Source organism: Scyliorhinus torazame, chromosome 9 (assembly GCF_047496885.1).
Source record: "Scyliorhinus torazame isolate Kashiwa2021f chromosome 9, sScyTor2.1, whole genome shotgun sequence".
NCBI lineage: Eukaryota > Metazoa > Chordata > Chondrichthyes > Carcharhiniformes > Scyliorhinidae > Scyliorhinus > Scyliorhinus torazame.
In genome coordinates, this window is record NC_092715.1 from 155,454,633 (window position 1) to 155,479,604 (window position 24,972).

The 24,972-nt window shown below is 41.2% G+C and overlaps 1 protein-coding gene across 3 annotated transcripts in view; it reads right to left on the bottom strand.

Moving 5' to 3' along the window:
• Window positions 1-24,972, bottom strand: part of LOC140429532 (transducin-like enhancer protein 1) — a 145,435-nt gene that overhangs the window by 75,353 nt on the left and 45,110 nt on the right. The window contains exons 5-8 of one of the 3 annotated variants that reach the window (XM_072516651.1): window positions 20,411-20,473; window positions 19,412-19,486; window positions 11,308-11,512; window positions 7,616-7,632 (exon numbers count right to left, since the gene is read on the bottom strand). In XM_072516651.1, coding sequence (XP_072372752.1) covers window positions 7,616-7,632; window positions 11,308-11,512; window positions 19,412-19,486; window positions 20,411-20,473 — 360 coding nt within the window. Of the gene's footprint in view, window positions 1-7,615; window positions 7,633-11,307; window positions 11,513-19,381; window positions 19,487-20,410; window positions 20,474-24,972 lie in introns of all 3 variants that reach the window. The other 2 variants (XM_072516650.1, XM_072516652.1) reach the window with 2 other exon arrangements.

Sequence of the window (24,972 nt, forward strand, 5' to 3'; positions counted from 1 at the left end):
CAGTGCAAAGGGACTTGGGAGTCCTAGTCCAGGATTCTCTAAAGGTAAACTTGCAGGTTGAGTCCGTAATTAAGAAAGCAAATGCAATGTTGTCATTCATCTCAAGAGGCTTGGAATATAAAAGCAGGGATGTACTTCTGAAGCTTTATAAAGCATTACTTAGGCCCCATTTAGAATACTGTGAGCAATTTTGGGCCCCACACCTCAGGAAGGACATACTGGCACTGGACGGGTCCAGCGGAGATTCACACGGATGATCCCAGGAATGGTAGGCCTAACATACAATGAACGTCTGAGGATCCTGGGATTATATTCATTGGAGTTTAGGAGGTTGAGGGGAGATCTAATAGAAACTTACAAGATAATGAATGGCTTAGATAGGGTGGATGTAGGGAAGTTGTTTCCATTCGCAGGGGAGACTAGGACCCGGGGGCACAGCCTTAGAATAAAAGGGAGTCACTTTAGAACAGAGATGAGGAGAAATTTCTTCAGCCAGAGAGTGGTGGGTCTGTGGAATTCATTGCCACAGAGGGCGGTGGAGGCCGGGATGTTGAGTGTCTTTAAGACAGAAGTTGATGAATTCTTGATTTCTCGAGGAATTAAGGGCTATGGAGAGCGGGTAAATGGAGTTGAAATCAGCCATGATTGAATGGCGGAGTGGACTCGATGGGCCGAATGGCCTTACTTCTGCTCCTATGTCTTATGGTATCCTCTGACAGTCCTCATCGCTATCCGCACTTCCACCAACCTTTGTGTCGTCTGCAAACTTACTAATCAGACCAGATACATTTTCCTCCAAATCATTCATATATACTACAAACAGCAAAGGTCCCAGCACTGATCCCTGTGGAACACCACTGATCACAGCCCTCCAATTAGAAAAGCATCCTTCCATTGCTACTCTCTGCCTTCTATGACCTAGCCAGTTCTGTATCCACCTTGCCAGCTCACCCCTGATCCCATGTGACTTCACCTTTTGTACTAGTCTACCATGAGGGACCTTGTCAAAGGCCTTACTGAAGTCCATATGGACAACATCCACTGCCCTACCTGCAGTAATCATCTTTGTGACCTCCTCGAAAACTCTTATCAAGTTAGTGATACACGACCTCCCCTTCACAAAACCATGCTGCCTCTCACTAATACGTCCATTTGCTTCCAAATGGGAGTAGATCCTGTCTCGAAGAATTCTCTCCAGTAATTTCCCTACCACTGAAGTAAGGCTCACCGGCCTGTAGTTCCCTGGATTATCCTTGCTACCCTTCTTAAACAGAGGAACAACATTGACTATTCTCCAGTCCTCCGGGACATCACCTGAAGACAGTGAGGATCCAAAGATTTCTGTCAAGGCCTCAGCAATTTCCTCTCCAGCCCCCTTCAGTATTCTGGGGTAGATCCCATCAGGCCCTGGGGACTTATCTACTTTAATATTTTTTAAGACGCCCAACACCTCGTCTTTTTGGATCTCAATGTGACCCAGGCCATCTACACACCCTTCTCCAGACTCAACATCTACCAATTCCTTCTCTTTGGTGAATACTGATGCAAAGTATTCATTTAGTACCTCGCCCATTTCCTCTGGCTCCACACATAGATTCCCTTGCCTATCCTTCAGTGGGCCAACCCTTTCCCTGGCTACCATCTTGCTAGCAAAAGGGATTATTGGTGCATTGTAAAAAATGTTTTCTTTAACAAGTTACTGCCTTGTCGCTCTGTAGCTGGACATGGTGCTTCTCCAGATCCACCACTTTCTCATTCCAACCCTGACGATTCTTCTCCAGCTCTTTTTCCTTGGCTAGTTTCAATTGTTATGAAATTGTGGCAGGCTGGGTGAGATTGATTTCTGGTCCCTCAGATGCTAAGAATCACATCCATTGATACAGGAACTTTGGCCATAAGCTAGAATATCAGAAGTCCAGTCGGCAATATTCATTTTTAAAGGAAAGAGGCTTTGAAACACATAAATGCCCATTGCTATAATCAAGAGTAGTGAAAATTTGGAGATAAGAATTAAAAGCTAGTATAAAAATGCAAATCCTGAAGGAAAAGGCTAAATGTTTTTTAAAAAACTAATATCTCTTGTACAGGTACCTAGCCACTTTTTCACTGAAATCGTCAGTTTGGTCTTGAAACCAGAAAAGCTCTTGAAAACACTTATACTGCTTGCTTCATTGGATTTCACTGGTAATTTATATTAAGATAACAGCAAAAGAACTCAAGGTGATGCTACGAATCAGAATGTGGAATTCTCTGCTTCAAACTTTTAAACAGGTGGCCATAGACCGTTAAATCAATGACATGGTTATGTGGATGGTGACATTGTGGGAATTTTACTGGAGTAGTAATCCAGAGGTCCAGCCCAATACTCAGGGTACAGCTTCAAATCCCACCACTGATTAATAAATCTGGAACAATACTAGTTCCAGTGAAGGTGACCATGAAACTATATTAAAAAACCATCTCTGTAAACCAACAACCAACTCTGCAGAGTCCTCTTTACCCAACATCTGGGGCTTGTACCAAAATGAGACCTACAGACCAATCAAGCAAGAACCTGACAGTCACTGTCCCAGACCCCTCCATCACCAGAGGTGGCAACACAATAGTATGCAGTCGGGAAGAGGCTGCCTTGGGAGTCCTCAACATTGACTGCCAACCTCATGAAGACTCACAACATTAGGTTAAACAAGGACAAGGGGCTGATTACAACCTATCACCCTCCTTCAGCTGATGAATCAGTATTCTTCTATTTGGACTTGAAAGAAGTACCGAGGACAGCAAGGGCACAGAAAGAACTCTGGGAGATATTCAACATCCATCACCATGAGTGGCTCGATAGCACCACTACTGACTGAGCTGACCAAGTCCTAAAAGAATTTGCCAAACTGGACCAGCAGCAGGTAATGAGGAAACTGACAAGAAAAACCTACTTCACCTCACCCGTCCCATTGCAGATGTATCTGTTCATGAGAATGCCGGTCGGAGTGACCACTGCACAGTCCTTGGGGAGACGAAGTCCTGCTTTCAAAGTGAAGGTACTATCCATCATGTGTGCATTACCACTGTACTAAATGGGATAAATGGAGAAGAGATCCAGCAGCTGGAAACTGAGCATATATGTGGTGCTGCGAGTCATCATCAGCAGCATAAAAATTATATTAAGCCATACTCTGTAAACTTGTGGCCCAGGATATCTCGCACTCTACTATTTCACCGAACCTGGTTCATTGAAAAGTTCAGAACATGCCCGGAGAAGAACCAGACATACCCATAAATGGAGGTGCCAACCTGGTGAAGCTGCAACACTGGACTGCATTCATGCCAAACAGCAGAAGCCGCAGGTGATAGAGGGAGCAAAGTGATCCCACAACCAGCAGAACAGATCAAAGCTCTGCAGTCCTACCGCACCAAACTGTGAATGATGGTGGTTAATTAAACAACTCAAGGAGAGGTTCCACAAATATCCTCATTAGTATATCAGTGCAAAAGAGTAGGCTGAACCATTTGCAATCATCTTCAGCTAGAGGTACTGAGTGGGTGCTCTATGTCAGCATTCACTGGGTGGACCGAGCATCATAGATACCAGTCTTCAGCCAATTCAATTCACTTCACTTGTTTATAAAATAACCGAAAGCAGTGGATACAGCAAGGCTACAGGCCCAGATAATAACTCGGCATAGGACTGAAATCTTAAACTCCGAAACCAGCCACACCCCTAGCCAAGCTGTTCCAGTACGGCTAAAATACTGGAACCTACCAGCAAAGTGGAGAATTACCTAGATTTGTCCGATCCGCAAAAAGCAGGACAAATTCAATCTGACCATTTGCCAGCCCATCAGCCTACTTGCGATAATCAGCGAGGTGGTGGAGGTGCTATCAAGGAACACTTACTCAGCAAAAATGTGTTTACTGATGCTCAGTTTGGGTTCTGCCATTTTCACTTGACTCCTAACTTAATTGCAGCCTTGGTCCAAACATGGACGAAAGAGCTGAACTCCAGAGATGAGAGTGATTGCCCTCGACACCAATTGACCAAATGTGCAGTCCTTGCAAAATTGAAGTCAATGAGAATTGGGGGAAAAAACTCTCCACTGGTTGAGTAATATCTAGCACAAAGGGAGATGGTCATGGTTCTTGGAAGCCAATGATCTCAGTTCCAGCACATTGTTGTAAAGGTTCCTCAGGGTGGTGTCCAAGGTCCAACCATCTTCAGCTGCTTCATTATTGACTTGTCCTCCAGCATAGGATCCAATCCAAGTAGGGATGTTTGCTGATGATTGCGACGCCTCAGATATTAAAAGTATGCAGCAAGACTTGGACAACATTCAGGCTTGGGTTGATAAGTGGCAAGATATATTTATATCACATAAGTGCCAGGCAATAACCTCCCCAACAGGATACATCTAACTTTCTACTCTGGATATTACCATCATGGAACCCCCCCCCACCATCACAATCCTGGGAGAGTTACCACTGACCACCAATTAAATATTGTGGCTACCAGAGAAGGGTCAGAGGTTGGGAACTCTGCAGAAAGTAACTCACCTCCAGACCCCCCAATTCCTGTCCACCATCTACAAGGCACAGTGAGGAATGTGATGGAATACTCTCAACTTGCCTGGATGAGTGCAAGAATTTTGACACCATCTAGGGCAAGGCAGCCCGCTTGCCTTGGGCCACATCCACCACCTTAAACATTCACTCCCACCACCACCGATGCTCAATGGCAGCGATGTGTACTGTACATGATGCTCTGCTGCAACTCGCCAATACTCCTTCAGGAACAACTTGCAAACTTGCAACCTCTACCACTTAAAAGCAGCAGATGCATACGAACATCACCACCTGCAAGTTCCCCTCGAAGTCACACATCATTCCAACTTGGAACTATATTGCCATTCCTGCTTAGTCACTGGGTCAAAATCTAGGCACGCCCTAACGGCATGACACCACATGGGCTACAGTGCTTAAAGGCAGTGGTATTCTGCCACTTTCTCAATGATAATTAGGGATGGGCAACAAATGCTGGACTTGCCAGCTACACTCACATTCCATTCAAGAATAAAAAGAGAGAAGTGAGCATGAAAGTGAAATTAGACTAGGTCACTCGCGTGGAGTTACGTCAAATAGAATGCAATAACACAGAAGTTAACTTCTCAAATGGTACCAGATTTAGAATCCATGCAGCTTCTTCTGACATTTCTCCATGTGAAATTTATATACTCCGCCCCCCCCCCCCCCCATCATATTTGAGCACTTCAGCAAGATGTTAACTTACTTTGTAAATTCCCTTTATAATTTGACAAGTTTTAACTAAGTGACCGCTTGATCTTCCAGAAGTGCAGATGGGCAGCTCAGTTTAACCTAAATTAGAGCCTTGAAACCTGCCACTTTCATTTGACTTCATGTTGGTCTAGTGGTGATGCTTGGATTATTTTCTTCAGGATTTGTATCTGTTAATAGCAACAGCATAATTGCATATCCTTTTCAAAAATATATGATGTAATGTTTACAAAGGATACGACACAGACTGCAGGATAAACACACACCTGCATTACCTCAAAAACAAACTAAGCAAACAATGTACCAACCCTTGATGGGCTGTGTTCCCACAAGTTCTGCAGAGTACAATGTTGTTGTACTTTCTCCTGCCCACAACTTACTGCTGTCGCAGACTCGTATGCCTTTCTTTGCTTTTACAGCAAATGGTAAATGAATACCTGAGATTTTACAATTGCACCAGCACATTCATTAAACTCTCTGGAGGTAAACATGGACATCAAGTACTTTGTTAAGTGTAGTCAACTAAACCGGTGTCAGGTCCAAGCAGCTCAAACTTGATGGGTCATTTTGAATTTAATTAAATACACGAGGCAGTTTTACCAATAATAAAAGATGGCAAATCAAATTTCAAGCTCAAGGGACATTTGTTCACAAAAGGAAATCAAGTGGTTATGGCTTTGTGTGAATTCTGTAAAAATGTAATCTTTACCAGGTTTTATACACTGTACTAGACTGAGCAGTCAAATATTTCCCATTTTAGGAAACCAATGAGAAATCACAGAAGCAACATTTAGAAAGTTTGTGTCATCAGTGTGTAATAATTCCCATTTAATTTCATGAAGTACAAAAGGAAATGGCATAAATATGATTCCTGTACAAATTTACTAAATTAATGAGCTTCAGGTATACGTCTGAATGTAATAACATGCAAAGATAAAAGCAATTGTCTGGTGTAATTTTTGCAGTTAAAATGCTCGTCAATGTTGACTTTACTAATCTATTAACTATGTAAGCAGTAACCTTCATACACACTACCTCTCCTGCAGAGAAAACATACGTGTAGTTTCTCAACAGCATCATGGCCTTTCAGAGGTAAATTAAACTGTGCTGCCACCACCGGACCATGTTAACAGATCAATTTTATCAACCTTATTTTATTTTGGATTGCAGATGGGCTGTATGTTCAATATATATATGCAGATAAACAATGTAATTTTCCCATCAATAGCACGTACAGATCATTGTCAATCACAGAGGAAAAGCACAATGTCCAAGTAAACGTGATTTTCACATACAGTTATTGATATACAGTAGTTATTAGTTGCTCTAGGGTTGTGGAATCTAATCTTAAAATACAAATGGCCTCCGCAGTCTTAGGTACTACCATTTTTCTTGATGTATTTATGGAATATCAAAAACATTAGGAAATTATTCAGCAAAAATAAATAGGATGCATAAACTGCATCACAATGTTTCTTTTTATATGACAATAAAATGGCTTCAAATTTTGTCCACAATTGAAAGTTTGTTTTCACGAGTCCTCAAGAATACAAAATGCCCCTGATCTGCCTTATTCATGTAATTCAATTTCATTGACCAGGTCCTGAAAAGTTAACAATAAACAAACTGACTGGATATTTAAACTGCATTTAATTCTACACAAGTGTGAAAGGTTTACCATCTTGTTTTTGGCAGCAAGGTAAACCTTCAGAAACAGCAATGTTATTTGCAGACAGGCTCAACTAAAACACAGCAGCCATTCCAGTTAGTGTGTTGTTGATCCAGCACTTTCACAAACTGGTGGAAAAGGAGATAGTCTGTAAACAGGAATTGAATTCCCAATGGACCCTCGTGTAACTCGAAACAATGTATTTGTTTGTTTGCAAAATATGAACAGAGTTGTAGAGTTTGCATGAACTGGTCATGAATTTATACACTCCAAAGTACAAACTCAACATAATAGATATGGGAAACATACCCACAGCATGACCAAGTGAATTCTTTTTACTATTGGAAGGAGTGATGGTACATATTGGTCAAATAAAATTTGATGCACTGCAGTAATCTAGTATAATTAAGAAAGGAAAGGAATATATAATGGAGAGAGGGGGGGGGGGGTGTATCCATCCAGTTAGTGTCACTGAAAATCCAGAATAAACAGGACTCCAATAATGCTTAGAGATAGCATTAGTTACTTGACGGCAGGGAAAAAGTGACAATGTAATTAACCAATTCATATGTTTCACCTGCTCCCATTTGATAAACATTTTGCCTTACTGCCTGGTCATTTAAAAAAAAAGAAAGTGGAAGTGGGATATTCAGAAGTACTTACTGTGCCTGGATCCCTCTCTGTTTCCACAGTAACCACAAAATGTATAGATATGGTGGTTCAGATACAAAGGCAAAAAAAGAGACAAAGAAAAAAGAAAATTAGAACGCAAGCCGACAGATGCTTTCACAACAGCTTTTATTCATTCAATTCATTGCACATTTCTAATACATTTTCTTTTAAAAGTTCCACTTGTATTTTAACATTATAGGTACATCAGTTCTTTGCATACAACCCCTGGCCTTGGAACCAATGACAGAATAAATTACTGTTGGGTTATTAAATTAAAATGGCAACAAGAGTTGTTCAGCAAGTGCAATTCTTATTCATTAAATTAAAGGGATTCACAGCACATTGATCTTAATACAAGATTTTTTTTATATAAAAAGAGAAACTGTTCAATTTAACAGAGCAGAATGATTCAATATGACTACATCTGCAAACCTAGCAATATTAAGTTAATTTTCCCCTCTCCTTGTACACACTTCAAAAAAATAAAACAGCATAGACGGTTTCCTGGTGATGTTTTGTCCTTCAAACCTTTTCTGGTTATCAGTAGTGGTAAAAATGGTATGAGCAATTAGAAGATGAATAAACTATAGTAGGAATATGAGCCATTCCCATTTTCTTCTTGCTAGTGCAACAATCCACCGTACATGGTTAGTTGAGCCTGAAATATTGCAGTGTGGTCCACTTAAGTTCAGGCCAAGTCTGTTTAGGCTCAAAACAGTTTTGCCTTTACAAAAATGTCTGCAGTGTATATCCTGCCCATCTCAATATCACGATATGAACATGCCTTACAGTTTTTGGATTTAAAAAAAAACTTAAAAAGGACAGGGAGAGAAAATTAGGAATGGGGAATAAAGAAAGATATAATCAAAGCTTGTTTTTTTTTTGTTCGTTTTAGTTTAGATCAGTGGAAGTAATTAACATTATATTTGGTCCAATGCATTAACTGTGCTTTCTCACAATCTTTCCAGAATTTATTCAATACACAACACAAATGACATTTCATGCTATTAAAAAAAAACACCATTTACATCATTCCATTCATCACCAAGAGGAGAACAAAATTTTATAATACAAAATTTAAATGCCTAATCCAACAATTCTCAATGCTGTTAACGAAGGAAACAAGGATATCAGATTGGCATGGTTTCCGATTTCTTATTGGGGGTAAGGGAACAGAAGAAAAATGATGGGATTAAGAATGTTGGCTTTCAGGTAGCTGGCTATGCTGAATATTCAATACAAAAAGGACCAAACATGCTGCAAGGAAGGTTATGTGGCAAAACAATGACAACATTGTTGGACATCTTGCATGATGCAAGTGTCTCTTAGCAATAACAATCTTGACTATTTAAGCTAATCTGCAAGTGACCTATTTAGTTTGCTTTCTTGACTGCTTTGGATCTAATCAGAATAGGAAAAATGTCTTAGTTTGCACATGACTGAAGTTTGTTCAAGAAATCTAGATTTTAAGAAAACAATTTCCATAAATCTGGCGTCATACAGAGCACAAAAAACACATACTCATGGCTGCTTGCCATTACATGCATTAAAATCATAGAATTCATCTTGTAAATCAGGTTTTGATGGAAATAAATTTCTATTAAATTTCAACTGTTCAGACTATTCTCAATTAATGAATAAACTGCATTAACAGACAGAACAAACACAAAATTGATTATTGACAATGTCATTGAGCATTACTGGAGATAGATACTTTATCTGGATTTTTAAAAATCCCATTGATTAGATAACTTGCGCCACTTGTTTGCGAAAGCTGTCTTTTAAAAAAGACAAAATAATATTGCACTTCAAATTGCAACGTTCACTTTCAAACAACAGTTTATTGGTTCTGGAAAGTTTGCATAGATATATGGTGAAAAAGATGCACTGCAATTTACTGTACTCAAAGGAGCATACATTTATGCATCACGTTGAGTAAGTTGTAGACATAGAGACACTACACATCAAGAGGAGCAAGGCAGTCTGGTAGCAGAAGGCTTTTTTGAGAAAGGAGCCAAAAGGCAAGCAACCTATCCTGTATTGGTTTTGATGAATTATCCTTGAAGAGGTTTGGAATGTCATCACCATTCTGTCCCTCTACTTTCCTAATAGCTGTTTTTTTTTTTGATGGGGACGGGGTGGGGGGAGCGGTGCAGATAAGTGAGAGAATGGTCCCAGGCTAGTATCCCTTGGTCTGCTGTTATAATTCACACATCTCAGACTTTTGTACATAATTGCTTTCTTTGAATTAGATTGTACTGTTTTCCCATTGTTGGAAAGAATCATCATTGCTTACATGTTACAGTAGTTGCAGATCTTCCATGCAACAGGCCTAGTTGTGAGTTGGGTCTGAAAGATCACAAAATTATTCTTGACCCATGCCATCTCCAGAACCTGTGGACATGGGGCTCATGGGCAGTGGGGAGTGCAAACGAGGGAAACTGATACTTGCAATGCACAATTCCAATCAAAAACTATAAGCATATCACTTAAGGCAAATGTTCCAAACATTACCTGACAAACATGTGGATTAAGACACTTGAAATTACTTCAATTTTTGTAAATATTATATTTAAGACAAAGTGTTGCTGTCTCACCCGTTTTGATTTTGCAAATTTAACAGTTAGGACAGTGAATTGGACAAGGGAGGAGAAGATAAAGCAGTTGCTAATGCCAACAAGTATGCATCAGAACATTTGACTTCTTACCCAAGTCATCCAAGCCACACAATTTAAAATGAAGCTGGTGCAACAACTAGTCAATACATCAGATCAATACCCCTATTGAACAAATAGTAACTGTTGCAGAAAGTAAGTAGAGTTAAAAATTAACTATCTTAAAAATTGGACAAAAGAACAAGGGCAAAAGGAGGACAATGTGGCACAGGAGTAAGCAACATTATATTATTCCCATCTAAATCATACAATTAATTGCTGCTGCACTGATTCTCAAATGCTGTGAATGAAAGGTTCTCTCCGTGCACCCCCCCCACCCCCATGTGAATCAATTTTAATGGAACAGCCGTATTGTAATGATATGGTAAAGGGGATTGATCTCTTTCAGGTATTACCACTTCTTTTGCTATGGTATCTTATTTATTTGTCGGCTTAGGCCTTTGTTCAGTCGTTGATCTCTGACAAATACTCAGGAGCAACCAAAGAAACTTGAGATCAGTCTACAGACAGTAAACATTACAATTGCCACGAATGCTGTGGAATGCAACACCCTTGCCCCATATAATTATAACATTTGCTGCATTAATGTGAGATGGCACAAATAACATTGAGAAACAAGTTTGGAGTGGGATCCAAATCATCTAACTGCCCCTCCAGCACCAACTTAGGGAAGGATCTCCTCCAGTTTAAAGAAAACGTGTACAATGTTCCTATTTCAGAAGGAATTATGCTGCAATACTGCTCATTCTAATGCAGACAGCCAACAAAATAGTAGCATTTGCATTATGGATAATAATACATCACAGAAAACCATTAAAAAATTATTTCAGAAGATGACAGACTTGAGTTAAATCTTGGAGTAAAAGAAAAACTGATTGTTTAAGCAATTGGCTAATTATGGGGTTTTGTTTGCATCTTGCATCGATTTTGAAACCTATAAAATGAACCTAGCTGTGACCTGACTGAAATGCACAAGAAGTTTCTAATCAAGCCTGCCTTGCTTCTCACCTCTGTGGTGGTCCGATTCATGGTGCTTCTTATCATCTTTCATAGAAAGGTGGGGCTGTCCACCCAAAACACTTGATAGAGTCAAAAGGCCTGCGCTGTTACCAAGTGAGGGGATTGATGGAGGCTGAAGTCCTGAAGGGTGAGGAGTGAGAGGCACTGGAGGTCCATGGCCATGAGAGAGATGTTGAGCCTGAAGTTGCTGTTGCTGTCCATATTAAGATCATTATATGTTTGCCAGCAAAATAAGAACGAGGAGAGAAGAAAACAAAATAGTTATTTCAATGAGAAGTTAGTTCCCTTTGCAAAGTTTAGCAACAAATGTGAAGTTAAACTTTTACTTAAATAAAATGAATTAACACAGCAATTCTAAAACACTACTGCTCCATCACCTTAACTATAATGGATTTACATTTACATGGTGACAGATTTTTTACTTGACTTGAAGTCTTGGTTAGTTGCAATCACACACTGCCAATAAAAAGTTGTCACAAAGATTAGATACAAAGATTGCATTGAGCTTCTTAGTCTATTTTGAAAAGGTATATGCTTTATTTGAGCAGATGCCAAATCTGAAGTTAAAAACTTCACATTTGTTCTATGTGGTGATGTGCATCAATGTAAATACATGTAGGCTAGTTAGACACTAGAGGGAGCACCAGAAACATCACACACACACACACTCAACCAATAGATCAGTTAGATAGGACACGACCAATGGACATTCACGATACACACAGAGGTGACACGACCACAAGATGGCATTACACCAACCCATATATAAAGGACACCACACACATGATCTGCCTCTTTCCAGTGGAGACAGTCAGTGAGTAGAGACACAGGGTTGATTCAATATTACACCCACCACGTGGATTGTAGCAACTGGTTAGTCAGTCTGGGTAGCTATAGTAGGATTAGCAGTAGTGTCGAACCCGAGTAATAGAAGTGTAAATAGTTTAATAAACGTGTTGAAGTTGTCTCCACGTCTGAACCTTCCTTTGTAAAGTGCACCACAAGGAAGCCGCTTATGTTACACCTAGAACATAACAAATCATTCTAAAAATCCCATTACGACTACAGCTGCAATTCTGGAGCAAGAAAATACAAACGGAGGCCTCAATGTTTGTGCAGAAGGAGGAAAGGTTCTGTGGAAAAGTGCTGGCAGGGGCCCAATCAGAAGTTCAGTCTCTGAACCCCGCATTTTCGCAGGGAGAATTGGAGCAGGTTCTAAACAGCACATTATTGATACATGGAGACAGCTGGCCATATAAATCAGCAGCTACCACCACTTGTGAGATTTAGGTGCCTGAAACCTAAAGCGCGCAAATTAGACCAGGTAAGAGGTCTTAGCCTTGTGAATTGTTTGTAGGGTACCCTTTTGAAGCAGTACAGTAGTCCTTTGGAACACATAGAATAGTTAAGACACCTTCTGGGCTGTTAGAAATAGCCATGATTATAAGTTAAAAAAAAAACAAATTAATTGGAACTGTCCAAGCAGTCAAAGAATTGTCAAAGCTAATTGAAAATTGTCAAAGCTGTCAAAGGATTTAACTATGTTGGGCTCCAATTTTTAAAAAAAGTTTAGAGGTTTTTTTTTTAAAGTGCTGGGTATTTCACAATGTTGACTTGTGCCCAAGGGTTATTATTATAGGATTTTTGTGCTACATGACTGATTTTACAATCTAACATTATCACACCCTCTGAAAGAGCACCCTACCTAGCCTGACTACCCCGTCCTATCCCTGTAACCCCACCTAACCTCCACATCTTTCACTTAATGGGACAATTTAGCATGGCCAATCCACGTAACCTGCACATCTTTGGACTATGGGAGGAAACCAGAACACCCAGAGAAACCTATGTAGAGACAGAAAGAAAGTGCAAACTCCACACAGACAGTCACCCAAGGTCGGAATCAAACCCGGATCCCTGGCACTATGATGCAGCAGTGTTAATCACTAATTTTAATGCCCAATTTTGCTGGCTCACGGCAGGGATAATTTTTGGTGTTATGCAAACGAGTGAATAGAAGGCTGGTGAAGAAACATTTCTCAAAACAGATGCAATTTGTGCCAAAGTCACTGTTTGTACCCACTGTAGAAATTCCACCCAGTTACATCTCGAACACAGAACATCAGGTTGCAACATGTAATAAAATGTAGAGCTGCGTTTTCTCACACAAACAATGCAGCTGTACAAAACATAACATAGCACATGATAGTAACAGCCCATTAACCTAAAGGCATCAAAATAGACCACAAAACCTGCTTCCAAATATTTTTCACAAAAGTTTGTGAATTTAATTGAAATATATATATATATATATAGATATATATATATATGGCTTCTAAAACAAAATTGAATGGGATGACAATATCTAAATGATTTCTTTAAAAATCCATATTGGAACACCAGCATTACAGGATATGCTTTCTAAAGCAAGTTAACATAATTCACTTTGTGCCCAATTTGATTGAGAACCTTAGTGATAGCTACAAGCAGGGGGGGGGGGGGGGACCTAAGCTTGACTTGATGTCTACATTATGGTACACCAGGCATGCCTATTAGCACTTAATTAAAAACTGGACACCTGCCATTAGAACCATGTTCACTGCAACCCAAGTAACAACTTTGTCCTATTACCAATTACTACTACCACTACACTACTCAAGTGTTGTGTCCAATTTCTTTGGAAGAAGCGATGATGCATGTACAGGCAGCTGAACTGACAGCAATGAACAACAGGTTTTATAAAAATAGCTAGAATGTGGATGTATAACCCTTCAGCACTAGAACTCAAGAAGGAGAACAGAACTTTAAATAGCAAGTAGCAAGTGCATTAGGCTAATTTGTCACCCCAATTCAATTGTAGATAATAGGATTAAATCTGCCCAACCAGCATTCAGGTTACTGAAGGTACTGGAGGTGCAGAATTAAATAATGGTTCACAGTACTCAGATTTCAAATATTCAAGACAGCTGGCAAGTTTGTATTTGAACTACCAGGCAAACAGTACAAAATAAGACCACTTGAACTTACTACCATAGTCTGTTAAAGCCATCTGTTTGGAGGTTCAGAAAAAAGGCTATTCATGTCTATACTGTGGCATCACTTTTGGAAAGGATGTGGTGTTGTAGTACTAGCTCTGATCATAGGCAAAAATGGCAATTTATGCTAACTTTTATGCTGCACACACAAGGCACTGGAGTGGTCAGATGCCGAGATGCAAACCTTGCTTTGTTGATGGTTTGACAAAAAGATGTTCTGAGTCAGTGGTTGGAAGGAAGGGTTTTTTCATTTAAAACTTAAACATGCACAGCGATCAAATCATTATACACTATAGATTTCTGCATTAAGTGAACTTAAATATTTATTTGCCCAACTGATGCAGTACAGGTATGGCATCCTAGTGACTGTCCCTAGAATAGCAACCCAGAACATTTAACTTCAAATTCTGCTTTGCAAAACGTAAAACTAAATTCAGTATATCTACTAAATTGTCGATTAGATCCAGAAAACGTCTCTCGGCTGAATTGTAAAAGCCTAAGTGATTCCTGAAAAGTTGTATAGGTGTCCTCCCAGGCCACCCCCCAGGTGACCTCTGGCCCCAGCCATCAATGTTTGGGCGATCTTCAGCACAACCAATGCCATCTTGTTGGCTGGGATGAGTGTGTGTGGGGTTTGTAATGTGTACATGCGGCTGCAACTCGTCAGCCTCCCAAGCGTCAATCTCCCGGCAAATCCCAATTTCATTGTAATCGATTGTGTTTCACGTGGCACCAGTGCTAGCCCCTCCACAGATGCTGAATCGATCCAGGTTCGGCAATAGTTTTGCTTTCGTGAAAGTCCACAAATTCTGCATTGGCGTCAACACTTAGTCTCAGAAATGGAGAATCCTACCCGCTAAATCTCTTTCGGAGGCTGACCAGCACCAAGATTTCACTGCTTATGAATCTGTTTAAGGCAGTTACCATAATTCACCATTGGACATCATCTATCCTCAGACACACTGCAAGTTGTCTAGGTGGTAACCTATTAAGAGTTCTCCGGTTTGTTCTTCAAACATTCATCCTACATTGAACAACCCAAATAAACCGGGGCTGGTACCTCTACCGCCCGCTGCCGGTGGTAGAGCACCCGATGCGGGGAAGAATCCAGTGTTGGCCGCTGATCCCATTCCAATGCTCCGGTTCCCTGCTTACGGCAGCATCCAGGTTCATGCCCAATGCCAGTGAGATGATGCAAATGTGTCAAATTGCTGCATTTGCAACCTATTAATGGGCCAGACACCGCCTTCTCCAAACTTGCATGAATCTTCGGTCCTCTGGGCTGGGATTCACATGGGCGTGTATCGGTGCAGATACGTCCTAGCATGACCCCGGCTTAATGGACCTCGTGGTGGGCCAAGAGGGTAACTCTTTTAGGCAGTTGTCCCCAATGTCCATCAGAGGATGACTCCCTCCACAATGCAAATCCTGCCTATCTTCCCCCACCAGAAACCCCCACCCTCCATTACCCAGATCCCTGCCTAGGAGCCCCCCACTGCCTGGAAGCAGGAGAGAAGTCCAGACAGAGCAAAAAAAAATTACTGCTTTAAAAGTCTGCAATATGCTTGCTGGCTCAGACATTGAAAGCAGCACCTGTCAATTCCTTGGAAGGGAAAACTAGTCAGCTGGTTTTAAACCCCTCAGATCTTTAATCTGCACGAATGTGAAATTAATTTTATCAGGCTGCGATTAACAGCTTGCATACACAGCCAGCTGTCTGGATTATTTAATCTCATTTCCTTTCATGCTGGAGTAGATTTCAAGTAGCCTGCGGTGAAACTAACCGCAATGTTTATAACATCTAGCCATGATTGACAGCTCTTGGACCACATCGAAGGCAGTTAAGTGCTTTCTAAAGAGAAAAAGAAGAGAGAATATTGAGGTTAGATGTGATTTATTTTCCCACTGTCTCTCTAGCTTCCAGGCAGGGATCTCTGTAATGGGGGGCTTCCAGGCAGGAGTCTCAGTAATTGGGGGCTTCCAGGCAGGGGTCTCTCTTATGGAGGATTCTCTCATGGGAGGAGAGAGGGGGGGCAGCTGCCGGACATTGCGATCAGGCCGGCCGCACAAAATGGTGGCCCGATAGCAGGATTCGCAACGGAATCCTTCGCAATCCCCACCATGCATTAATTTTCACGACAAGTCGTAACGAATTGCCTCTGATTTGCACACTTGTGCGAGAGCAAATCAGAGGCGATTCATCTCCGTGGGAGAACGTAGTCTCCTGAACGGAACATTCCAGCCCAGATTTACTTTCAAACTTCAGTTTGTTCTTTCTCCTTTCCTTTGCTTCACTCCTCCCCCCTCCCACACCACCACTCCCAAACCATTATGCATTGTTGAGAGAGTACTTACAAATCCTTTGAAAAAATATATATTTTGCCACAACCGCTTAATGTTGACCTTATTACATGCCCTCAGTCTGATAATTTATGATTCAGAAGATTGATTATGCTGCAGAATAAACCCTCAAGAGGTTAATTCTGTCCTTTGAATCTCATCACAATACAGATAGCTAATACAACTGAGAAAATGGGGCAAGCAGACAGACAGGCAGGCGCGGGGGTAGAAGGCAGGGGAAAATACACCAACATCTATTAATCCTCCGTCAAATCCAATAGTGATATCTTCTTTCATCATGAAAAGGATACCTAATTTTACTTAGCAGTGCTAATTAAATTCTTATTAACATTTTTATGGATTTGGCTGCACATCAAATTCATTAGCAACAAGTCGACAAAATGAATGCTTAGTCTGCCAGGAGAGACAAATGAAACCAATCTAAAAGGAAGCATGGTTTAGGGAACTTGGATTTTCTACTAATCTAAGGAACTTTGGTCTTTCTAGAAAAAACTTTGCCAGGACTTTTACTTCATCTATTCTTAGTATAATTATCGGTGTTTTTTAGTGCATGACCCCCATTGTCCTCTACACTAGGTCATGTCCCTTTGCAGTGCAGGCAGCTGCCATAAAATGGATCAGCATTTATTTGCACTGCAGCTGCTGTTAATACAAATAGATAGACTTCTGTTGTCTATTTCCCCTTGGGAGACAGGTTGACACATTGCATGTTCAATGATGGAGCAAAGGTCCTGAGATTTGTCAACCCAATTTTATGCTGTTCTGGTTCGTCAGGATACACCAGTTCCTTTTCAAGCAAAATGATGCATATGTCAAAGCATGAATCTAATTGTACTACACAGGATAATTATGAAAATGCCATCTGATTTTTGACAGAGATGTAGAACAAAAAACAGAGCAGAACAGAATTTATAAAGCTGAAGTGTGCTTAATTAGGGGGCAATATTAGATAGTCACTGATAATTGAGTTTGGAAGGATACTTTACTTTTTTCTCTATTAAAAATAATTCTCCTCCAGTGTACTCTGTCTAGAAAATGGAAGAATGGATGTTGAGATGTTTGCAGAGAGTTGTTCTTCCAAAATGGTACAGTTAAGTACTTTTAGGCACAAGCACCTGATTTTTAAAAAATTGCCAATTTATCAAACTTTTGAAGTAGCAGTGATAATTATTATTTTTTGAACAGATTTATAGAAAGTTGTTCTTTCATATCAATTGTTTACGTCCCACCACATCAGGATAGAAACATTTTGCACAGTGACAGTTAAGTCAGGCATTGATCATTAGACATCCACTAATGCACGAGCAGCAACTTCCTGCAGCTAAATCCAACATCTCTGGCCCTCAGCAGAAACTTAATATGCAGGTTACCATCTCGGGCTTAATCACATTTTTTTTGTTCTGTTAAGAGTTCTGAGTATCTAACTTCATAATTTCTCCATCACAAAGAATGCCTACTTCCACGTCTACACTTCAGCTCATCCAGAACTCAGCTGTCCATATCTTTAAAAGTACAGCAATCAGGAGGATGCAAACAGAAGTTACTTCTTATTACAGAATCTGTACTTTCATATAGGGCCTATCAGTTTGGAGCAAGCACATAAAAGACTTGTAGTTCTAATAAATTGAGACTGATGTAAATTAAAAGGGAGATGATGAGGATAGAGAAAGGGAAAAAGAAAAAAGAGCACAGGAAAGGAAGGTAGGTGGAATGTGTGTGGAGATTGTATGTTTATGCAAGGCTCGATAGTCATGTACATGTAAAGCAGCACGATAAACGTACTCTATAAATCACATAGATGCTGTTTTGGGACAAAATTAATAAAGAGAAAATGAAGGTCACCCGACCAGTTTATTTCACCTAATTGACTGCCAATAGTTTATCAGAAGCAAACTGACTGTAAATCTACAATTGAAAAACTGATGAAAGAAAACTTTTCAAGCTGTGTCCAATTCTTTTTATCAGTACTAATCCACAGCTTTTATTTTTCAATCTCCAGTCGGAATGTAATTTTGAACCCAGATGGATTAACTGGTCTCTTTGTCTAAAGATGTCATTGGTCTTTGCCAGTTAATCCTTACAACGGCATGTCTAATTATCATTACAAAGTGTCTTAGAGAACTATAAAAATCAGCAGGGCATCTTCACACGAGCAATTAACATAAATTGATAAATGAGTAATTTAAATTTGCTAAATCCTCTCATGCGTGTAGAAAATTAAAAGAGGACAACCTCTGACAGTGGATTGTTTCAGCAAGACAGAAAACATCAAGATTTCAACACTCATTTCTGATTGCTGATATATTAAGGTGGGAAGGAAAAGAAAGCAGAAACACCAGTATTTGCTTGGATCTTTTGACAAAAATGTGAGTTTGCTAATCTGGACATAATGCTTCAGTCATGAGGATACAGTAGAGACACAAGAAAATAACTTGGTCAACAAGCATATTGACTGGTTAAATTCGGAAGTCCATTAGAAAATACAAATACTGAACATTAGTCACACATTTCCATTCACAGTATCTAGGACAAAATCTGATATGAAGTCTTGATACTTTAAGGAATGAAGCTGTATCTGTTCTCAAGTACATAAAAAAAGCATATTACCCGAAAGCACCAACACACAAAAATATACAAATAAAAGTGAATAAGATGGGTATACACACTGTAAGAGGCAGACTGGGAAGCCCACGTACCCCGATGATGCTGTTCAACTCTGCCATGGTCACTTGCTTTGCACGTTCCACAGCCTGTGCCACCTGTTGTTGATGCTCATTCACAGAAAGAAGATTCTTGTGTTAAATCACTAATCTTCATAACTAAATCCTACTGCATTTAAAATCGGAAATATATATTGTTTGTTTCATTTATCATTATACTAATGCTGTACTAAAGTGGAAATGTGTAGATCAAACATTAACCAGAAAAAAATTGGAAGTTGTGCAGTGCTGCACATTAATGCCAGCGTGCAGCACCATAGATGCGCTTAAGAGAAACCTCAGCACAATGTTCATTCTGTCTGTGTGAGCCTCAACAATAAGTGTAAGCAGAGGTCTTAACTAAACCAGGTTGCACCATCATTCAACAACCACACAGACCCAGCAGAGATCACTGGATGATGTTCAGCAGTAAGAATCCTGGCTCGTCTCTTTTGCATCACTCATTCACTGAACAGCCCATCACAAAGCAAAAGAGATTTTAAGGCCTATTGTAGCACTGGACCAATATCCTGGTTGAGATCAATTAATTCAGCACAGACCAGGAATCAACGTGGGATTGGTCTGTATACTCACACCACACCAGAAAATGCACCCCACATGTGATTGTTGGGGAGGGTAAATTTGTTCAAGGGTACAAATAGTTCTCAACAGGAGTTAGTTTTGGGCCCTGGATTAGGATCGTAAATAATTACCATCATTTTCCTTGCAAAATTGTTTATAAATTAAATGAAAACATGATGAAATGTCATGTTTCAATAGTTAGGAGGAAAACTCATTTAAAACAAAGTCAAAGTTTTCCACCTCAACTTAGGGCATGAACTACAATATTCAGCACATTAGGTTATAACTTGCGTTTGAAAATACGCCTTCCCAAAACAGTAACATAAACTCACAATATTCATCACTAATGCTAACTAACTTACAAACACAGAACATAAATGTAAGTTAACTGAATGGTCTAACGGGTTCACTTACTTCCTGAGACAGAAAGGGAATCACTTGTGCACAAATCGTATTCAGCCGTTTCGCTATTTCTGTCTGGATAAGAAGATGATAATTGATTAATGACAAAAAAAAAAAATTCAGCATTCAGTTGTCAAACATTCAGTGAATAGGGAAATACATTACAACATAGCGAATTATATTACACATGTTTTCATGTTTCATGATATTCCTGAGAAAAATTCAAATCTTGGTCAACGCCAACACAATGAGACCAAACTGAACAGAAGTTCTCTTTTTGAATTCATATAGTGCCCTTTCAAATAGTACAATTGCACTTTCACCACATGGTGCAAACGTCAGTATTTTCTTTTTAAAATATTTTTAAGACACAGATAATTTTAACAATTTTCAAGAGGATAAAAAAAACAAAGTAAATAATACCCAACCAACCAACAACCAAACCCAGCCACATGGTTTACATACGCATTTCCCCAATCCCCCATTCCTACTATTTCCCACCTCAACCAACCCCCATGCCTCCCTCTTTCCCATTAACCCCCCCCCCCCCCCCCCCCCCCCCTGCCATCTCTACTGACAGCCTAATTTTCCCCAAAGAAGTTGATAAACGGCTGCCACTCCGGGCAAACCTTAGCATCGATCCCCTCAGGGCGAACTTGATCTTCTCAAGCCTGAGAAACCCAGCCACGTCGCTAACCCATACAGGCGTTCCGAGTCCCTCCAGGCCAATAAGATCCGTCTCCGGGCTACCAGAGAGGCAAAGGCCAAAACATCAGCCTCTGTCGCCCCCTGGACTCTCGGGTCGTCCGGCACACCAAAAACCGCAACCTCTGGACTCTGAACCACCCGTATCTTCAACACTTTGACATGACATCGGCAAATCCCAGCCAAAATCCCCTAAGCCTTGGACATGCCCAAAACATATAGAAATGATTTGCAGGCCCACCCGCACAGCGCCCGCACCTGGTCCTCCACCCCTTCAAAGAACCTGCTCATTCGAGCCACACATTCGAGCCACAGTCATATGCGCCCTGTGGACCACCTTGAATTGTAACAGACTAAGCCTGGCATATGACAAGGATGTGTTGACTCTACTCAGGATATCCTCCCACAACCCCGCCTCCAATTCCCTGCCCAGTTCTTCCTCCCACTTATGCTTAACCTTCCCTATCGAAGCTTCCTTCCATTCCATGAGCTCTTTATAAATTTCCGAGACCTTCCCCTCACCCACTCCCGTTTTCGATACTACCTTGTCCTGTATTCCCTGGGGTGGCAGGTGCGGAAAGGTCAAAACCTACCTCCGCACACCCGCGCAAAGTCCCTCGCCTGCAAATGACGGAACCCATTTGCACCGGGCAGCTCAAACTCCTCCAAACATGGAAAGCCCCCATCTATAAACAAGTCCCTAAATCGCTCGATCCCAGCCCCCCAAACCTCCCCATCCAGCCCCCCTGGTGCAAACCCATGGTTACCACAAATTGGTGCCCATACTGATGCCCCCATCTGCTCCTGCCACTGTCCCACACCCTCGGGGCAGCCACTACTACCGGGTTTGTGGAGTACTGAGCCGACGAGAACGGCAGAGGTGCCATAAACAGTGCCCCTAAATTTGTGCGCCTACATGAGGCCGCCTCCACCTACTCCCATTCCAACCCGTCCCCAACTACCCACTTCCTGAGTATTGCTATGTTCGCCACCCAGTGGTAGTTTATAAAATTCGATAGGGCCAGCCCCCCCCCCCTCCCCTCAATCCCGTTCCAGCAGCTTCTTAACCCGCTGGGTTTTACCCGCCCACACAATCCCTGAAATCGCCACATTCACCCTCTTAAAGAAAGCCTTGGGGATAGAAATAGGCAGGCACTGAAATACAAAACAAAAACCTCGGGAGAACCATCACCTTCAGTGTCTGCACCCTCCCCACCAGTGACAGCGAGAGCATATCCCATCTTCTGAAGTCCCCCTTCATCTGCTCCTCCAACCGAGCCAGATTTAGCTTGTGCAGCTGTTCCCACTCCACCTTGATGCCCAAATACCGAAAGCTCCCTCCAGCCACCTTGAACGGCATCTCCCCCAATCTCCTCTCCTGTCCCAGTGTTTGAATCGGAAAGACCTCGCTCTTACCCATATTCAATTTATACCCCGAAAACCAGCCGAATTCCTCTAGGATCCCGATAATCTCTCCAATCCCCCCCCCCCCACAACAGCGCGTCAGAAATATACAAAAGCAGGTCGTCTGCGTATAGAGAGACCCTGTGCCCGCCCCCCCCCCCCCCCCCCCCTGTTCTATCACCTGCCAGTCCTTAGATGCTCTCAGCTCCATCACCAGTGGCTCTCTAGCCAAGGCAAACAACAGTGGGGAGAGTGGACACCCCTGCCTCGTCCCCCGGTGCAGCCTAATACCTCCTTATAATTCCACTTGTTCCCCCAATACTAGCCCACCCTAATGCCAGCCAAGGTGTGGTTCCATATGCAGTAACAATGAGCCCTTGGACATCCCACTCAAAAGCAACCGCACCCCCCCCCCCCCCCAGCAGTTCTGTTGACACCCGCCCCCGACCTAGCTCCTTTAATTTCACAACATTGACTGTAAATGTGTATATTTGTAACTGACTGACAAGTCTCTCAGAAAGAATGGGAAAATGCTTTTGTGCCTTTCATTACCTTTCAAGTTATCCTACAGCAATACACCCGGGTGTTAGTTCAACATCTACCTTAACAGCAGACTGGATTTTTACAGTTGTAAAGAGTCCATGGCATATCCAGAAAGGGCGGGTGGGCCCCAGATCTGGAAGTGCTAAATTCAAGTAAACCCCATTTCTCGCTGCGGCAAGATACTAATCCTGAAGTATCCGAATCATGAATTTCAACATTAAACATAAATGCACTTGAAGGGCAGCTAGAACTGTCAAGTTAGTTAAATTGCTTGTCATTTAATATTTAAAGAAAAGAGCTGCCTGGTTATGTCTGAGAGTTGGACTAGTATAGTCCTACTAGAATGTCTTCTAGTACTTTCAATAATGGTTTGCTGACATTGTGTGTTTCTTTAACATTTCAAGAAGCAGTTAGATATAACACTTAGGGCAAAGAGCATCAAAGGATATGGGGGAAAGGGGGGATTAGGCTATTGAGTTGGATGATCAGCCATGATCATAATGAATGGCGGAGCGGGCTTGAAGGGCCGAATGGCCTCCTCCTGCTGCTATTGGTTTCCATGTTTCTATAACATACCCATAATGCTATTATTTTAATGTTATTAATACTTGACATGATCTATCATTATCACAATGGGGGCTTTGATTGACAGCTCAAGGAGGCACTAAAAGGATTAGCCGTCGTTGACGTGGGGTAATGAACACAAATGTTTGATTTGTAATGAACCAAGTGCTGGAGGGGATTCAAATGTATTGAATTGGTTTTCATGAATGGGACCTTATAGTGAAGCCTGTAATAGAAATGCAGCAATCTATTTAACCTCAACATGGCTCCCAAGTTCTGGCCATGGTGGATACTGGTCGAGTAGATATGAAAGGTGTAAGGACAAAGGATGAGTTGGCACTACGTTGCATAGGAGCTACAAGTGTTATCGGTTGGCATGTATGGGCATGGGGAGTGGATGGAGGGATAAAGTCTAGAGAACCTCGCACTAAGTCCAAGGGGACTAAGGTCAGCTTTTTATACTGCCCGATCTGCATCTGCCATCAGTGGGTCTGAGTAGTTAATGTTCCACCATCCCTGCAATGAAGATCCCGCCATTTGGGACACTTTTCCAGATTTCCTGGCTCTGCATACCCACCTCAGGAGCTAAAATCCAGGCCAGTAACTCAGTTTAATTGTGCAGAATTCACGCCAAACTGTAGTGGAATTCCACCCAAAATTATGTGTTCAAGCCGAGCTCGCAACCACACCCCACTGCCTCAGTCATTCCCATTTTAAATTAAAGCACAATGCAAGCACAAGTGTACAGATTTTGCATTTGAAGATTACCTTGCAAGAAAAACCTACAAATGCTGAGAATCAAACAAAACCTGGAAACAGTTATGGTTTTGGATGAGTTATGATTTTGGATAAAACCCCTCTTCAGAAAACAGGTCCATCAAAGGTTATACCAGAAACATTAACCATTCTTTTGTCTTTTCATATATGGACTAGTTTAAGGCGTATTTCTAACATTTTCAATATTTGTTTAAATTATTTTCTAACACACACTGCAAATAATGGCCAAACTGAAAATTGACCTCACTCCCATCCCATAATAAGTTAATTTACAAATAAAATGGTGAAGCAATATCACAAGTGGTGGCATCACTGCCTTACATTTACCTCATCGTTAAGGTAGACTAGCCAGTAACATTAGGAATGATAGTAAAAGTTTCTTTAAATACATTAAAAACAAACGGGAGGCAAAAGTAGACATTGGGCTGCTCCAAAATGACGCTGGTAATCTAGTGATGGGAGACAAGGAAATAGCTGAGGAACTAAATAAGTACTTTGCGTCAGTCTTCACAGTAGAAGACATGAGTAATATCCCAACAATTCAGGAGAGTCAGGGGGCACAGTTGAATGTGGTAGCCATC